The sequence below is a fragment of the Maniola jurtina genome, chromosome 5, assembly GCF_905333055.1.
Source record: "Maniola jurtina chromosome 5, ilManJurt1.1, whole genome shotgun sequence".
Classification (NCBI taxonomy): Eukaryota; Metazoa; Arthropoda; class Insecta; order Lepidoptera; family Nymphalidae; genus Maniola; species Maniola jurtina.
Genome location: NC_060033.1, coordinates 15180484 through 15198183, shown reverse-complemented (window position 1 = coordinate 15198183; position 17700 = coordinate 15180484). Strand labels below are relative to the sequence as shown.

The 17700-nt window shown below is 36.8% G+C and overlaps 1 protein-coding gene across 1 annotated transcript in view; it reads right to left on the bottom strand.

Moving 5' to 3' along the window:
* LOC123865673 overlaps positions 1 to 17700 on the bottom strand; it is a 91215-nt gene that overhangs the window by 34150 nt on the left and 39365 nt on the right. Inside the window, exon 3 of the mRNA XM_045906866.1 lies at positions 17319 to 17421. Coding sequence (XP_045762822.1) covers positions 17319 to 17421 — 103 coding nt within the window. The remainder of the gene's footprint in view (positions 1 to 17318; positions 17422 to 17700) is intronic.

The following is a 17700-nucleotide window of genomic DNA, read 5'->3' as shown; positions in this document are numbered from 1 at the left end:
ATTAATTAAAACCGTGTTTTAGAGTCTGTCAAAAATTGTGAATTTAATTTAATTTATCTAACGTAGTCGCATATATTTTGTCTGTTTGTTTATGCAAATACCAAGCGAGTACGTGAACCAATTACATAGTAGGGGTACATACGATGCAACTTGTTTTCATTTGGAAAAGTTATGTACTTACATGCGACTGGGTTTAATATAATATTTTGTTTGAAATTTTCACAAAATTGTGTTTTGTCGTGATAATTTACACAAAAATAGATTGTATTTGAATCTGAATATAATAAAAGACTAGAGGATGCCCGCGGCTTCGCCCGCGTGGATTACGGTTTTTTAAAATCCCGTAGGAACTCTTTGATTTTCCGGGATAAAAAGTAGCCTATGTCCTTCCCCGGGATGTATCCCATGTCTGTAGCAAATTTCATCAAAATCGGTTCAGCGGTTGAGCCGTGAAAGCGTAGCAGACAGACAGACAGACACACTTTCGCATTTATAATATTAGTATGGATAAGCAGACTGACTGACTGACTAACCTATCAACACACAGCTCTAACTACTGGATGGATCGGGCTGTTTGATATATGCAGATAGCTATTATGACGTAGACATCCGCTAAGAAAAGATTTTCGAAAATTCAACCCCTAGGAAGGTGAAATAGGGGTATGAAATTTGTGTAGTCTACGCAAACGAAGTCGCGAGCATAAGCCAGTTTTGTATAAAATCCGTTTCAATGTCCGGTTTCACGACACTCAGTTAAAAATAAGTTAAGTTTTAATTGATAATTAAAGTTAAATGGGTTTAACTAGTCAGGGTTTGTTAACATTGGACCATTTTATATCTCCTGACTAGTATAACCCACTTTGCTTTTTATTGGTGATTAAAGTTTAACGTTAACCGTTACGTAGCTTTAACCGCCTCCAGGTAACTGAAACTAAGTAGGGATCTACTTAGTGTTACATATTTGGATTTCTGTGGGGTCTACATTATACATACCCTAAATGCGCTTTGAGCTATAGGTACGTAGATGTTAGTCAGTTTTTCTTTAGTATTTATTTTTTAATTCAAAGTACTTAGGTAGAAACCCATTAATTTAATATAATGGAGCTAGTCTACAGCGCAGGCATAAAATAGCGTTAAATTAACCATTGCGTCTAAGGTGACACAGGGTGACCATATTAGGTGCCATTGTTATAAAGTCCCGTCTGAAGGCTATATAACAATTGTGGTTTAAGATGGACAGCTACCATACCTACTAAAATTCTAAATAAAATAGTGTTAAATTAACCATAGCGTCCAAGGTGACACAGGGTGAACATATTAGGTGCCATTGTTATAAAGTCCCGTCTGAAGGCTATATAACAATTGTGGTTTAAGATGGACAGCTACCATACCTACTAAAATTCTAAATAAAATAGTGTTAAATTAACCATCGCGTCTAAGGTGACCATATTTCACAAGACTGCTATAAAGTCCCGTCTGATGGCTGAGGTTTCATTAATTTAATTTAAGATACAAACTTCCTAATAAGTCTACCTTGTATTTTTATTCTTTGTCAATAAAGATGTTTAAATAAATAAACTTCTTACTATATTTCTTGTACTTTTATTTATTTCTTTTTATTATTTTAGCACGCAGAATAATAATATTAACTTAAAAATGGTATTTTTAACGTAATTTATTAAGGTCAAAAGACCAGGGGTTGGTTCTCGTAAATTCACTAGGACGGTTAAATGTAAAAATAAAAATGATCACTTTTATATTTAAAACTTGAAATTAGTTGCTAGACTTAAATATGGCAAAGAAGATTGTTTTTATCAACTCTACACAAGTAGGAGACGTGAATACTTTTTAACCACCGGCCCAAAAAGAGAGGTGTTATAAGTTGGACGTGTGTATCTGTGTATCTGTCTGTGCCATCGTAGCTCCTAAACGAATGCCCCGATTTTTATTTAGTTTTTTTTTGTGGTGGCTTGATCGAGTGTTCTTAGCTATAATCCAAGAAAATCGGATCAGCTGTTTAAAAGTTATCAGCTCTTTTCTAGTTACTGTAACCTTCATTTTTGTACTCATAGCATAGCAGCACATATAAATTGTACTTTGTAGCAGTTAAATAGGATTATAATCACAAATATTATTACTACCGAACGACATGGTAACTCTATGAAAGTTGAAGACGCGAAAAAGTCGAGATTCTTTTACAAAAAGTTCCACTCCAAAGTTAGAGCTTCGCAGTAAATTGGAAACCGTAGTTGGAGTTACGATTTATCGAGCTTCTTGCCACTCTGCAATTGAACTTTGCCAAGAAAAATAGTTCCTCCCTACTTTTATGAGTTTAAACGATGACGCCTTATATTGTGACCGCATGAGTTCATTTCTGAATGAGTTACCTTTCACACTAATATTATAAAGGCAAAAGTTTGTGCGTAATTGTGTGTGTGTATATGTTTGTTACTCCTTCACGCAAAAACTACTGGACGGATTGGGCTGAAATTTAGAATGGAGATAGATTATACCCTGGATTAGCGCATAGGCTAATTTTTATCCCGGAAAATCAAAGAGTTCCCACAGGATTTTAAAAAAACCTACATCCACATGAACGAAGTCGCGAGCATCAGCTAATTTTGATATAATTTCGTTGTTCTATTCTCTCATCGTCAACCGATAATGCTGAACCTTGCGCCGCCTGAATCCAGCGGCTCCTTGCGATTCGTTTGATGTTGTCTGACCACCTAGTGGGAGGTCTTCCAATGCTGCGCTTTCCGGTGAGGGGTCGCCATTCTAGATCCTTGGGACCCCAACGTCTAGCGGTTTTTCGAAATAAGTAGCTTTAGGTATAACACGTTGAGCTATATCGATTATTCTGTACTGGCAACTCTAGTTCTCCTATAATGGATCTCCTCGTTTGTGATTTGATCGGTTATAGATAAAACTCCAATACCTTAAATTCAACTTATTCTTATATCTTACAATTAATTTGTAAGATATAAGAATAAGTTGAATTTATATTTACATAATATACATAGTATACATAATACATTATATATACTTATAGACACTATACAACTTTTTGTGAAAAACAAATTTCCTTTGATAGGATTGATCCTTAAGACCCCCCAGACAGGGATTTAAAAAGTGGAGTGGAAGAAGAGATTTATTCTAAAGTGATACCTAATTTGACCTAGCAGCTTGTTACAATAACTGAGTTTGGTATCAAGTTCAGACTGAAGGTTCCCCTACCCCAAAAATATAAAAAATTTGACTCTTTTTCTTAAATCCTTCTCTGGGTCTTAAGGAATAAGGATTAATCCTAAGAAAAAAAAAATATGCTCACGAAACACCGTATTTTGCATTTCTTCGTCGTTTACAGATTATGATTCCTTGCATTATACTTGAGTAATATTATCATTGTATAAAGTAAGCAGAGCCTAACTGCCTGTAATTTTCTAAATGTAAGAAATAGAACAACATTTTCACTACCATTTTTAAAGAGAACTCCGCTAGAACAATCCCGTCTGTTTTTTGTCGAGAAAAGATAAAGTACATCTAATATTGAAAATGAGTCTGGGAACGCGCTGTTTTAGCCGTAAAGGTTGCCTCGAGGAAAATAGAGCGTGTAATATATCACCTGAGGAGCCCTGAAGGCCACCTGCTTTCTTTTTCGTACAATAGATGTGCAATACTTATAAATAATATATGGCACAGAAATTTATTTCTGGCTATAGCTACAGGAAAATCGAGAAAATAAATATGCGGCAGAGTTTGGGGATTTTTCGCAATGAAAAGTGAACACAAAAAGTTGGTGAATTTATGTTATTATTAAAACATAAGAAGGGCGTTTTATTATCACACTAATATTATAAAGGAGAAAGTTTGTGTCTATGTATGTGTGTGTGTATGTTTGTTACTCCTTCAGGCAAAAACTACTGGACCGTTTTGGCTGAAAAGAACGGAGATAGACTATACCCTGGATTAACACATAGGCTACTTTTTATCCCGTAAGAAACTCTGGTTCCCGCGGGATTTTAAGAAACCTATATCCACGCGAACGAAGTCGCGGGCATCAGCTAGTAGTAAAGGGTTAAACCCACCCCATAGGTTAGGTCAGGGTTCCGTACCCGAAGGGTGCCGACGGGACCCTATTACTAAGCCTCCACTGTCCATCCATGTGTATGTCTGTTAGTGGGGCGTATCTCTTGAACCGTAATAGTTCACAGGTTAGCATGCATATTACCTAAAAGAAATTAAAAAGTGTTATTTCGTACAAGATGGTACGAAACCGTTGCAATCCTCTATTCCTATTCCCCTTCGTGTGCGCCTAGCAATTGACTTTTTTTTTAAATATTAGCATTATTATAAATTAATTAGCTATGCGTTGATAGATTAACAAGTTTTTTATACGTATTAATACTATAGCAAGTAGCACTAGTGGACACAAAGCTTTAAAAAAACGTTTTGAAGAACAAAGTAAGTAATTTAAGTGAGAAATGATTCAGTTGTGATTAAAATTCAGAGCCCAGCGGCCAACAAATGAAGTAGGTATGTAGCTAGACCTTGTAGCATTATAGAGATCTACAGAAGATCTATTTGAAATCTTTGCACGTAAAGAAGTATGTTTAAGCTATTCAAAGCTCTCTTGTTGGTGTGAAAAGGGTAAAATAGCTCGCACTCAAGATTTCAGCAAACATCCCGAGGCAGTGGGTCAAGTTTGAGCGTTTAGGTATCCAAAAACTGTCAATTTTCCACGACTTCTGTCGGAGCAAAGTTTAATCTATATCTTTTTATTACACTTACACTAATTGGTAAAGTTTGTAAGTTTGATTGTAGGGGTAATCTCGGTTTACAAGACCTACCTAAGTACCTGCCATATTTCATGATTCTATAGGTCAACGGGAAGTACCGTATAGGTTTTCTTGATAGACACGACAGACGGACAGATAGGCAGACAACGAAATGGACCTATAAAGGCATCTTCTTTTTTCTAGAGAAACGGAACCCTAACAAGTGTAAATTAAAAATTTATAACACCCCCGACAAGTGAAGGTTACAGTAATACCTAGAAAAGAGCTAATAACTTTCAAACGGCTGAACCGATTTTCTTGGATTATAGCTAAGAACACTCTCGACTAAGACACCTTTCAAACAAAAACTAAATTAAAATCGGTTCATTAGTTTAGGAGATACAATGCCACAGACAGATACACAGATACACACGTCAAACTTATAACACCCCTCTTTTTGGGTCGAGGGTTAAAAACAAGCCCCATCTCAGTTAATCACCTAATTAAAAACTATACGAGAAAACTACAAGAATCTTTTCAATTCGCATCCGAAAAAAAAACTCCATTAAAAGTTCTTATTTCACGGTCCGTTTCAAAAGTTGCGCCATTTAGCTACTTTTGAAAGAACGAAAGAAAATGCGGGCGGAGCCTAGTTACATAACAAAAGTCCCGTGTTTCTTGTGAGGGCTGCCACATTTTAATTTTTTACCAAGAAACAGGAGTAGTATTTAGATTCGTGTGTGTGTTTGTGTGTGATTGTGTGTAACATCGGTTCCCACATATTATTCGCAAAACTATTGTTTAGATTTTTTTATCTTATCCGTCCGAGTATCATAGGCATATGCTAAATTTAGGTAAGGCAGTGTGGTATTAAATGAAAATTCTCACTATGTAGATAGATAGAAAACTTTATTGCACAAAAACATGAAATAACCAAGACAAAACAAAGAAACCAAAAACTAAAAACAATTGTATGCAAAGGCGGTCTTATTGATGTTAAAAAAATATTATTAAATTGCAATAATTGTGGCAGCCCTGCTGAACAGAATGACCAACTTTTAAAAAGTTTATGAACTTGGCTTTTTCTTCGGCTACGGCAGAATGTCCGTGGGATGGTCACGTTGTATAAAAGCTTATTGTGAACGAAAGTCCCGCTTTTTAATACAATATATTCATGTAAATAATGAAGATAATTGTAATTCTATGCCCAATCCATACCTATTATCTATCTGCCTATCTGTCCTTTTCGCCCATCCATCAAAACGTCATTGCCGAAAGTTTTAGATGTAACTTGCCTTCCGTAGGCGAACATAGGCTAATTTTTGTCGCAAACGCATATGAAACACTTACTTTAGGCAAAGTAGGCATCAATTAGCAAATACATTAAAAAACCGGCCAAGTGCGAGTCAGACTCGTGCACTGAGGGTTCCGTACTACATACAGTCGTATTTTTTCGTCATTTTACACGAGAAATCAAGAACGATTATGAATAAAAATAAATAAAAATCTGTTTTAGAATACACAGGTAAAGCCGTTTCAAACGATTCCCCGCTTGGTATAGTTATCTTAAACTTCGAAAATTGAAAATATTATATTTGTACATGAACACAATTTATATTTTTTGTGATGTAACCACGAATTCACGGATATCAGATTTTTCTCTGCCAAATTTCATGATTCTAGGTGAACAGGAAGTACCCTACAGGTTTTTTAACAGACAAAAAAACAGACACACAACGAAGTGATCCTATTAGGGTTCCTTTTTTCCTTTTGAGGTACGGAACCCTAAAAATCACTATTCGAGTAAAATAAACTTTTCCAAGCACCTTTTGAGCCACTCCTTACGAGCTCTGAAACCGCTTTAGCGTTTATATATCGAGTCATTTACATTTTACGCTGCCTGGAATTCTAGACGGTTACGTGTTTTTAATGTACCGTTTAAACGGTTTCCTCGCGTATTTTCACACATTCTTGGCAAGGTTTCCCTTAAGTAAATACCTGGATAAAAGTTATTTCTTTAAATTTTACTGTAGAGCTGTCTAGAATTTTGCGGGATTTCCTTTTTAACCCGCGTACCCAAAAAGAGGGGTGTTATAAGTTTGACGTGTGCATCTGTGTATCGGCCTGTGGCATTGTAGCTCCTAAACGAATGAACCGTGGCTTGATAGAGGTTTTTTTTTTGTTTGAAAGGTGGCTAACGAATACTTAACCAATGAAATCTTTGTTTTTCTGGGTCAAAAAGTAGCCAATGTCCTTCCCCGAAATGCAAGATATGTCTGTATTAAATTTCGTCCTAATCGGTTGAACGGATGGACTGTGAAAACCTAGCAGACAGGCACACTTTCGCATAATATTAATAATATCCAGTAGGCAGTTAGGCTTAGAATTATAATTACCATATTTACACGATTGTGCATTAAAAATCGAGATTTTTGCTCACAATAGGCTTTTATATAGAAACAAAGAAGAAGCCAAGTTCAGAAACTTTTTAAAAGTTGGCCATTCCGTTCAAGAGGGCAGGCACAATTATTGGTAGATGCACTCGAAGATTCAAAAGTACTTGTAAAAGTTCAATTGAATAAAAATATTTTGTATTTTTGATTAAATACCTATTTTTTTACGTCGTAGACAATTGTAACATGAGTTATAATATTAGTGTGAATTATCTTGTATCGGAAGTGAATTATCAGAGCGAAATATGACCACATTAATGTAGTTAACTATTTAGTTTGCCAGAAATCATGTAGTTAGGTTTAAACGTACTAGGAGGTATGTTGTTTTGGTTTAAACTAATTAAGCGAGATGTAGCAAACACGGCGTGTGACGGCGACGTTATACGAAAATGTAGTTTACACTCACTCTGTTGTATTTGTAGGCATGTTCTGTTTGTTAATTTATGGTAGAATAGAAGCGAATTAATGCGGAAGCGGTGATAGCTAAGTGGTTAAGAGGTCAGTCTTCTTTTCGGGAGGTCAAGGGTTCGATCCAGAGCGCGAACCTCTAACCTACAAGTGTAAATTAAAAATTTATAACACCCCCGACAAGTGAAGGTTACAGTGACTAGAAATGAGCTGATAACTTTCAAACAGCTGAACCGATTTTCTTGGATTATAGCTAAAAACACTCCCGATCAAGCCATCTTCCAAACAAAAAAAACTAAATTAAAATCGGTTCATTAGTTTAGGAGCTACGATGCCACAGACAGATACACAGATACACACATCAAACTTATAACACCCTTCTTTCTGGGTCGGAGGTTAAAAACGCACATAACTCCGAAAAGAGAGGTGCGTGCCCGGGATCGAAGCCTCTACCTCCCGAAAAGAAAGCGTACGTCTAACCATTAGGTTATTACGGCTCTGTTTATATCAACTTTGAATAAATCATTCATCTCTCCACACCGCAATGCGTAATATTAACAAAACCAATTCAATACACAGGTATATATACCTATTTACGTATATAATAATAATCACTAGGTAATAAATAATTAATTTCCATCATTAATGAAACGCTTTTTGTATGATTAGATTCCTACAGTTGAGCAATTTATGCATTTTTATTTCAGAGAGGAAAGTTCTACGTATTTTTCTCAAAGATCTGTGAAGTCTGCCAATACGGACCTGATGGTGGACTATGACCTAACCGTTTTATGAATGGCGGACTTTACACACCTTTGAGAACACTATGGAGAACTCTCAAGCAACGATGAAGCAAGAAAAACTCAACCGAGTTTATGTTTACACTACAATCGCAAAACCTTGTAAATATGCCTTACTAGAAGATGCCCGCGGCTTCGACTGCGTGGATTTCGGGTTTTTTTAAATCCTGTAGGAACTCTTCGATTTTATGGATTAAAAAGTAGCCTATGTGCTTCCCCGAGATGTACCCCAAGTCTACTACCAAACATTAAAATCTGGTTAGCGGTTGGGCCGTGGAAACGTAGCAGACAGACAGACACACAATCGCATTTATAATATTAAGTATGGATTAACTGAATGAATGAATGAAGTGGCATTTAATTATTTAAAAAGCACATAAGTCCGAGAGGTGCGTGTCCGGGATCGAACCCCCGATTTCCGATTAGGAGGCGGACGTCCTAACCTGTTTATCTGCCTGTCTGTCTGTGTGTGTGGCTGTCACAGTTTCAAAGCTACGGAACCCTACAAATCGGAGCAGCTCACATGTAATTGACGCGGCCTATACATGCCTAATGCCGCTCCCAATTTGCGGCTTAATTCTCCCGCGTCCAGTCAACCGGGTAATTGTGATTACTCATTTCATTTGACGCAGTACCTGCATTGGGGTTGCCACCTTTTCTTCTAGCAAATATCGTAAGAAAAATCCATACTAATATTGTAAATGCGGAAGTGTGTCTGTCTGTCTGTCTGTCTGCCTGCTAGCTTTTAACGGCTTAACAGTTTAACCAATTTTGATGAAATTTGGTATAGAGGTAGCTTGCATCTTGGAAACTGACATAGGCAACTTTCTATCCCTGAAAATCACAGAGTTACTACGGGATTTTTAAAAATTACAGTTTCATATAAAACTTTACATGAAAATATAAATCCCAGAGCAATCTACAAAGAAACTAGTAATAAAAAGTTGGGAAAATTTTTAAAAAGAAAAGTCGCCTCGAAACTAATTTGACTTTAAAACAAAAACCATTATATTGCAGAGACAATAAATTTTCCACCACAAAAGGCGGGAACCGGAAGGCATTCGCGGAAAATTTGTGGCCAACAGTTTCCTTTGGAAGAGATAGTAGTGTAACGCTTTTATCGGGTGAAGTTTAACTTAACTTGGTCGAGGAGAAACAACGCGAAAATTGTATTGTCTACAACGATATCAAACACTTGTGCAATGTAATGTGCCAGTACTTTTACTTTTTAGACAGAAATAAGAAAATAAAGAAAGAAAGCGGCTTTAGTTTTAAGTTTATGATTTTGGTTTCGAAAAAATGCTCTTACATAGTTACGAAAATAGATGTAGATTGTAGGTACAACTGATATTTTGGTACTGATTCTGATGATGTACATTTTAATTTTTCCCCAATATTAAATGGGACAATACCTATTTTTAATGGCTTTCAAGAAAGATTGAAAGCTGTCGATTGAAAGTTTGATAAAATATGTCGAAATTATAGATATCATGGTCATGATTTATGAAAAAATATTTTTGGCTCCAAGTATATTTTATAGTACAGCAAACAAAAGTTCATCCAAACAGAGTATTTCAAACCATTGGTAGATTCATTTGACGATTCCACAGCGCTTGTAAAAGGTTTTATACAGGATGTTTGGTAATTAGTATATAACGACGACACGGACCCATGCTACTTTGATCTGATAAATACAATGCTGAAGTAATCACGAAATAAAATTATAAAAAAATCCATACAATATTTAAAAAAAAAAAATCATCTCAAAGTTTTCATGACTCTAACGTGTCCTAACTCACTGAGATCGTTGGCCACTTTAGATAGGCCGAGGCCAAACTAGGACATAAAAAATTTAAAATTTTGTATGGAAATTTTTATAATTTTATTTCGTGATTATACTTCAGCATTGTATTTATCAGATCAAAGTAGCATGGGTATGTGTCGTCATTATATACCAATTATTCCCAAACACCCTGTATATTAAATTCAAATAAATTTACTTCTGTTTCTATTTCTATTTTTGTGTAAATCTGAAGAGTGATTAAATACTACTTTGAAATGTTACAATGTGCTACTCGGCCAAGTAATTCATCCATTCACACAAAATATCGCCGACACAGCTTTCTAAGAAAGCCTAATTTAATCTGAGGTTAGCCCAAGCGGAATTTCTTGAATTATTCATAGGGCTCGGGGGTTTATCTTTATGTATCCGAGAAAGCGACGAAATATTAACTGAATATTTATTTCTGAATATTGTAATGAATATTCATGAATATCGTGGTGTTACAATTTTGAAATATTTAAATTACCAATTTCATAAATTACATTAGATTTTGTAATTAGGTATTGAAGACTTTGAGATAGACTTAAAGTCTCAAGATCTTATCATCATCCCACCGTCTCACTACTGACCACGAAACCCTCTTTGAATGGATGGTTTGGCCATAGTCTGGCGCGTTGGCCAAGTGCGAATTAGCAGACTTCACATACCTTTGAGAACATTATGGAGAACTCTCAGGCATGCATGTTCTCTCATGAAGTTTCCTTCACTGTTAGCAAGTGATATTTAATGGCTTAAAACACACAGTAAGCTGGATATCTACTCATGTGGTATAGCTTCTAAAGTCAGAGGCCATCTTGAAGAAATCTACATAGGCGTCCTCAAGATGTCTACCTGCGCAGTTAAAGCATTTGATATTTGTTTAAAACGCACATAATTTCGAAAAATTAGACGCGCGTACCCGGGATCGAACGTATGACCTATTAGGAGGCAAACGTTGACCACTAGGCTATTACCGCTTCACCTACAAGTGTAAATTAAAATAACACCCCCGACAAGTGAAGGTTACAGTAAATAGAAAAGAGCTGATAACTTTCAAACGGCTGAACCGATTTTCTTGGATTAAGTATAGCTAAGAACACTCTTGATTATGCCACCTTTGAAACAAAAAAAACTAAATTAAAATCGGTTCATTAGTTTAGGAGCTACGATGCCACAGACAGATACACAGATACACACGTCAAACTTATAACACCTCTTTTTGGGCTTAAAAATGTATTTTTTCAGTTAAAAAATATTATGTCAAGTTCATAAGTGGGATGCGCCATATTAATTAACACCTTCACAGTTCTCTCATACTCGAAACACTTCAAAATAATATCACTTCAAACGTTATACCGCAGTAATAAAGCCAGTCTTTCAGTCACACGTTCCATAAACATTTGAACAGTAAAGCCAATCTAAGCCGGCGATGAATGTTTAAGCCACAATGTTAAGCCGTCTCAACGGAGTAGATAAATGCTCGCGTATCTTAAGAGATAACCCACATATGTTTCATATTCATGCACGAGGATCAATGACTTTCTAATTATCTACGTAACAGCAAGTTCCCACTTGTCGGCTGTCGGCTCGGATTTTAATCGGATGTTCCAGTGGCAGAACATTTTGACACAAAATCAGTTTCGGACAAGTGTGAATAGATAGAGTGTAATCGGAACATCCGATTAAAATCCAGGCCCGACAGACGACAAATGGGAACCGGCTCTTAGACATATTTCAACCTTTTTTTTTCATAAGTAAATAATACCTAGCGTAATTTCCACGTTTCATAAACATTGGAACAGTAAAGCCAATCTAAGCCGGCGATGAATGTTTAAGCCACAATGTTAAGCCGTCTCAACGGAGTGAGTTGATATACTCGTATCCTAGAAGAGGATTCACATTCGTTTATTATTCATGCGCCTTAGCCATATTTTAACCCTTTTTTCCGTGCCACGAAAAGGTGTAATAAATAAAAATCTGTTTTAGAATGTACGTGAAAGCCCTTTCGTATGATACCCCACTTGGTATACCTAGTTATGTTACTTTAAAAATTGAAAATACTTACTAATTTATTTGTTCATTGAACACATTCTATTTTTTTGTGATGTAACCAATCACAAATTCACGGTTTTCGGATTTTTACCTTTACTTGTGCTATATAAGACCTATTTACCTACCAAATTTCATGATTCTAGATCAACGAGAAGTACCGTATAGGTTTTCTTGACAGACAGACAGATAGTCAAGATTGTCTGTCTGTCAAGGGTTCCGTTTTTCTTTTTGAGGTACGGAACCCTAAAAATTAAAAAGTAAAAAAAAACATTTAAAAATAGTGCCATACAGTCGCCGTATTGATTTTTTCCAAAAAAATTAAAGCCAGTGTGATTTGGCGTAATCTAAGGATTCTAACGCTATCCCGTACATCTAAATCTGTCCAGACATTTAGAAGATATGGTGGAACAAAGAAAATCACATGCATGAACAGTGAAATCATTGAACACCTTCTTCTGGGATGTCATGTAATAAAATTAACCTAGATAATCTTTCTAGATCATGACCATCTAAAACATTAAACTGGGGAATTATGTCACAGGCCGAAAAAAACCACGCGCTGCTCTCACGCCTGAGTGGGGAGTTGACCTTATTTCCGTCAAAAGCTGTTTACTAAGCTACACTCTTGCTTTTTTAAAGCTACTGGCGGTAAGCCCCGGGTTCGCATCTATACGCCTTAAGATTCCTCTCCAGATCCTTCTAATAATATCATTCCCAAGGTTCCGTACACGAAGAGTGCCAAGCTAACGGGGCTCTATTAGGTACAAAGCCTCCGTCCATCCGTCTGTCTGTCAACGGGCTGTATCTCATTAACCTTAATAGGTAGAAAATTGAATAAAAACAAATAATAAAAAATTGCCATAAATAGTTGTCATGTAAATCAAAAAAATAATAATTAAAAAGTGCTATTTCTTGTACAATGGTACGGAACCCTACGTGTGCGTGTCCGACTCCCACTTGACCGTTTTTTGGAATTTTTTGCATATGTACTTGTCATTGATAAATTAATAGATCGATGACAGAGTGGCCCGTGAGTATCGGATGGCGATTTCCTTCGTTCTCTCTTAATCATCAATCCACTATCGATCGATGATAGACCGACTGTTTTATCGACCGGTATTTCGTTGGGTTCGATGTCCGGCAGACACCTTTAACTTACCGGAGTTATCTGCGTTTAAAACATTTGAAATCACTTGCTTTAACGGTGAAAGAAAACATCGTCAGCAAACCTGCATGCCTGAGAGTTCTCTATATTGTTCTCAAAGGTGTGTGAAGTCTGCTATTTTGCACTTGATCACTGTGGTATGTCTACCAAACTGGCTATGTGCCGGAAGTGCAGGCTTCTGGAGGCGACCCGCATACTTAATAGTTAGCAGGCGATGGGTTAATCATGATGATGATTATGATTCGATTGGCGTAAGTTATCTAAAAGCACAAGGTATCACTCAATTAATAACAAAAAAAATTGTCTGTAGCAAAACTTCTTCGCACTCCTGAGATACCTTATGAGTTAAAAGACTAAATTTTCAGTTTTCACACCTTTTGCGAAAACTTACAAAAATGTACTTTACATAAACTTATTTGAACAAAAATTTAAAATAAACTTCTCAAAACTTTCCGACTGTAATATTTGTTCTACGTTTGACGTAATTCATGTCTTATTACACGAAGAATAAGTGTCATATTGCATTAACAATGCAAATTCAAGTGGTACAGTTGTCGTAATTTGGGAGAAGTCGACAAGAGGTTAGTTTGAATTTGAAATGGGAAAATTTTGTAAAGTGCCTCGGATGAAAACAAGATGAAAACTTGCGAAGTTTGGACCTTAATGGAGCTTCAAGATTACTTGGAAAGTAACAACCCTTTGTTTATATTTACTTTTGTCTGGTATTGAGACTCCTTACTTAAAATTAGAAATGTAAAATTGTGTCTCTGTCAGTCTGTCTGCTGGCTTTTCACGACCTTTTAACTGATTTTGACGAAATTTGATTCAGAGACAGTTTGCGTTTCGAGGATTAAGATGGGCTAATTTTTGCCCTGGGTAATAAAAGAGTTGTCATGGGGATTTAAAAAACTAATTCCACATGGGCGTTGGGCGCATCGTCTATTTGGCACTCTGTACCAAACATCAAAATTGGATATCGAAGTATGGATGACGTATCGCCGTTTTGCCAAGTAGGAAAAGTGCAGGTCCAATCAAATCAGTGAAAAATCTCAGCAGAAATTGTTTTAGTTTCATTACAGCAAAATGAAACAAGCTCGAAAGAATGTTGAAAATATGAGAGAAAAATACAACTGTGGCCAGTCTCTGCCTTTTAGAGTAAACGAGCTATAAAATAGGCATTTCCCGGACCAATTAGACCTTCTTCCATAACGAGGCTCGCCGACTTTTGAAGACGGTTCGTAGCGCAAATTTTATGATGTAGTAAAATTTTTAAAGTCGAGTTTTCTTTAATTGAATGGAGCAGTGTTTTCGTCTAGTTTCTAGGGTTGTCTAGGAAATCGTTTTTAGGGTTCCGTAATTGAAGGTTGCCAACGGGACCCTATACCAAGCCTCCGCTGTCCGTCTGTCTGTCAACGGGCTGTATCTCGTGAGCCGTTGTAGATAAAGAGTTTAGAGAGAGTTTAAAGAGAGAGAATTTTCACAAAATATGTATTTCTATTGCCGCCATAACAACAAATAATAAAAATTTAAAAATGGCCGACATGAAAATTAAAAAAGTGTTTGATCGATTTTTTCAGGCTAATATAGGCATTTCCTGGACCAATTAGATCTTCTTCCATAACGAGGCTCTAATTTCTATTGCCGCCATAAAAACAAAAAAAAAAATTAAAAACAAAAAATGCAGGTTTCCTTCACTGTTAAAGCAAGTGATATTTAATTGTTTTTTAAAATCGTTAGCGGTCCATGCTACCACTAGGTAGGTCAGCACTGCAATGTTAGCATGTAGGTAGGTATATAAAAGTGTGAATCCCAGTAAATATTGTATCCAGAGGACTTCGTCTGTGATGGCGTTTGCTGGCGCGCGTGCTGTGCTTGTTTGGAGTGTTTTTTTTGTTAAGAGTGGCTGGTTTTTGTGTTAGTTGGTGTTTTTTGGTGGTGGAACTGACTGGGAAGCGCTCTAAAGGGGCGCCGCGCGTGTGTCGGCGGACGCCGGCGCAGACGGAGTCCATACTTGTATAAATTCAATAACTTGAACATATCACAAACTTGACATTGGCTAATCAGAGTAAAGCCAGATTTAAAGAGAAAAAAAAAGTTGTATCCAGAATGGACGTTATTTATACAAAATTCAACGTTGCTCATTAAACACGGACGTACGCCCCGACACGATACGACATAAATTAATGTCGAATTAATTAATTAAAATCATTGTGTGTTGGATTTCATTAAAAACCACCATCTGTAATTAAACGTGCAAATTGATTCGAGTAGCATTTAACGCTAGTCCCTCCGTCACCCGCTACATACATACGTAGTTTTTTAAAATAAAAATAGCGAGCAAACGAGCAAGAGTTTGGCTCTTATTTGAATCAACAATCATTTCGATGTATGAATTATTAGCTATGTCTGTAGTTTGCTAGATTTCCGTGAAAAACATAGTTATTTTAATATTCAAACTATTGTGAGTTTTTCTCGAGCTTACATCGACTAAATACGTGAGTATCGATGGTACATTCTATACTTACATAACTATTTTTCACAAAATTCCTTTGAGTTAAAAAGAAATAGCGAATACACGAGCATTCACGAGCGACACTGCAAATCAAGAATGACTTCTAGGCAAGCGCACTCTATCTTAGGCTGCACCATCACCACCAAGCGCTAGTCTATAAAAAGGCGGTTCACATGATGTTGAATGGTTACCGGCGCCCATGACCATTTGCAGCACCATAATCAATGGAAACACTGCCGAAGGGAGTTGATTGGTTGGTATTCAAAAATGAGAGTCAATTTACGTTTACATGGAGCGCGCTGCGAATATACTCCGTTTAACGTAATAGGGAAGCGGTTAATGAGTGTGGAATGAGGTTACGATTGATTTATGGTGCATCGACGATGCATAACAGCATTGTTCATCTGTTCTCACATTGCCAACCCACATACTTATTCATCATAGACACATATATGTAGGTAATGATTTTATATTTCTATTAAGGGTACGTGATTCTCCATACAAACGTATTACACCGATTATTCTATTACTAGCTGATACCCGCGACTTCGTTCGCGTGGTTGTAGGTTTTTAAAATTCCCGTGGGAACTCTTTGATTTTCCGGAATAAAAAGTAGCCTATGTGCTAATCCAGGGTATAATCTATCTCCATTCTAAATTTCAGCCCAATCCGTCCAGTAGTTTTTACGTGAAGGAGTAACAAACATACACACACACACACACACACACACACATACAAACTTTCTCCTTTATAATATTATAGTGTGAAGTGTGATTTGTTGTTCTAGATATAAAACTAAGCCAATTATCGATTTATGTCTTCATTGGTTGTGTATTTTGCACATGAATTCTTCACTACGCTCAGGTAACCAGCATCCTTCGCTTCTTCGGAATCGAATACAAACTCTCGCACCAAATTACAAGATTGCAGCCTTACATAACATTGTCAGTAATAACATGCCAGTGAATCTTTCAGACAAACTGTAGTTCATAACTGGTTTCAAGCATGTTTCAAGATAGATGCTAGATACTACATTAAAATCATTACATTTTCCAGAAAACTGCGGAATCAACTCCCTTCTGCGGTGTTCCCATTAGATTACAACATGGGGTTATTGAAGGGGCGGACCAACAAATTCCCGAAAGGCCGGCAACGCGTTTCCTCTGGTACTGCAAATATTCATGGACCACCCATAAACCTTTGCAGTACCAGAGATTAATCATTTAACATCAGGTGACCCGTCTGCTCGATTGCTTGCTATTTTAATTTGAAAAAACTCTAATACTTAGATTATTTTATAGAGACAGTAAGACATCATACTCTCTCACCTGGTTTGATACAGGACATGCCACAGGCACCGTCACAGAGGCACTTCTTCTTTTTACTCTTGCAGTCCTCGTCCGAAGAACACTTCCGCAAGCATTTTTGACCCTGCGGATTGAAAAGCTTATTTTAAAACGCACTCTAGGATATCATGAACTCGGCATTAAACAACGTTTTTCGGCGTTAATACAGAGTCGCATACTAAAGTTCTTCAGACATATCTCCCGGCGTGAGAGTGACTCCATTGAGCATCTTGGCAGGGTGAAGGGTACCAGAGGGCGAGGAAGGTCGCCTACCGATGGACCGACCAAGTTGAGTCCGCTGTGGGCAGTGCCGTGCACGAGTGTACCAGACTATCGGCCAGCAGGGAGAAGTGGCGAATGCTCG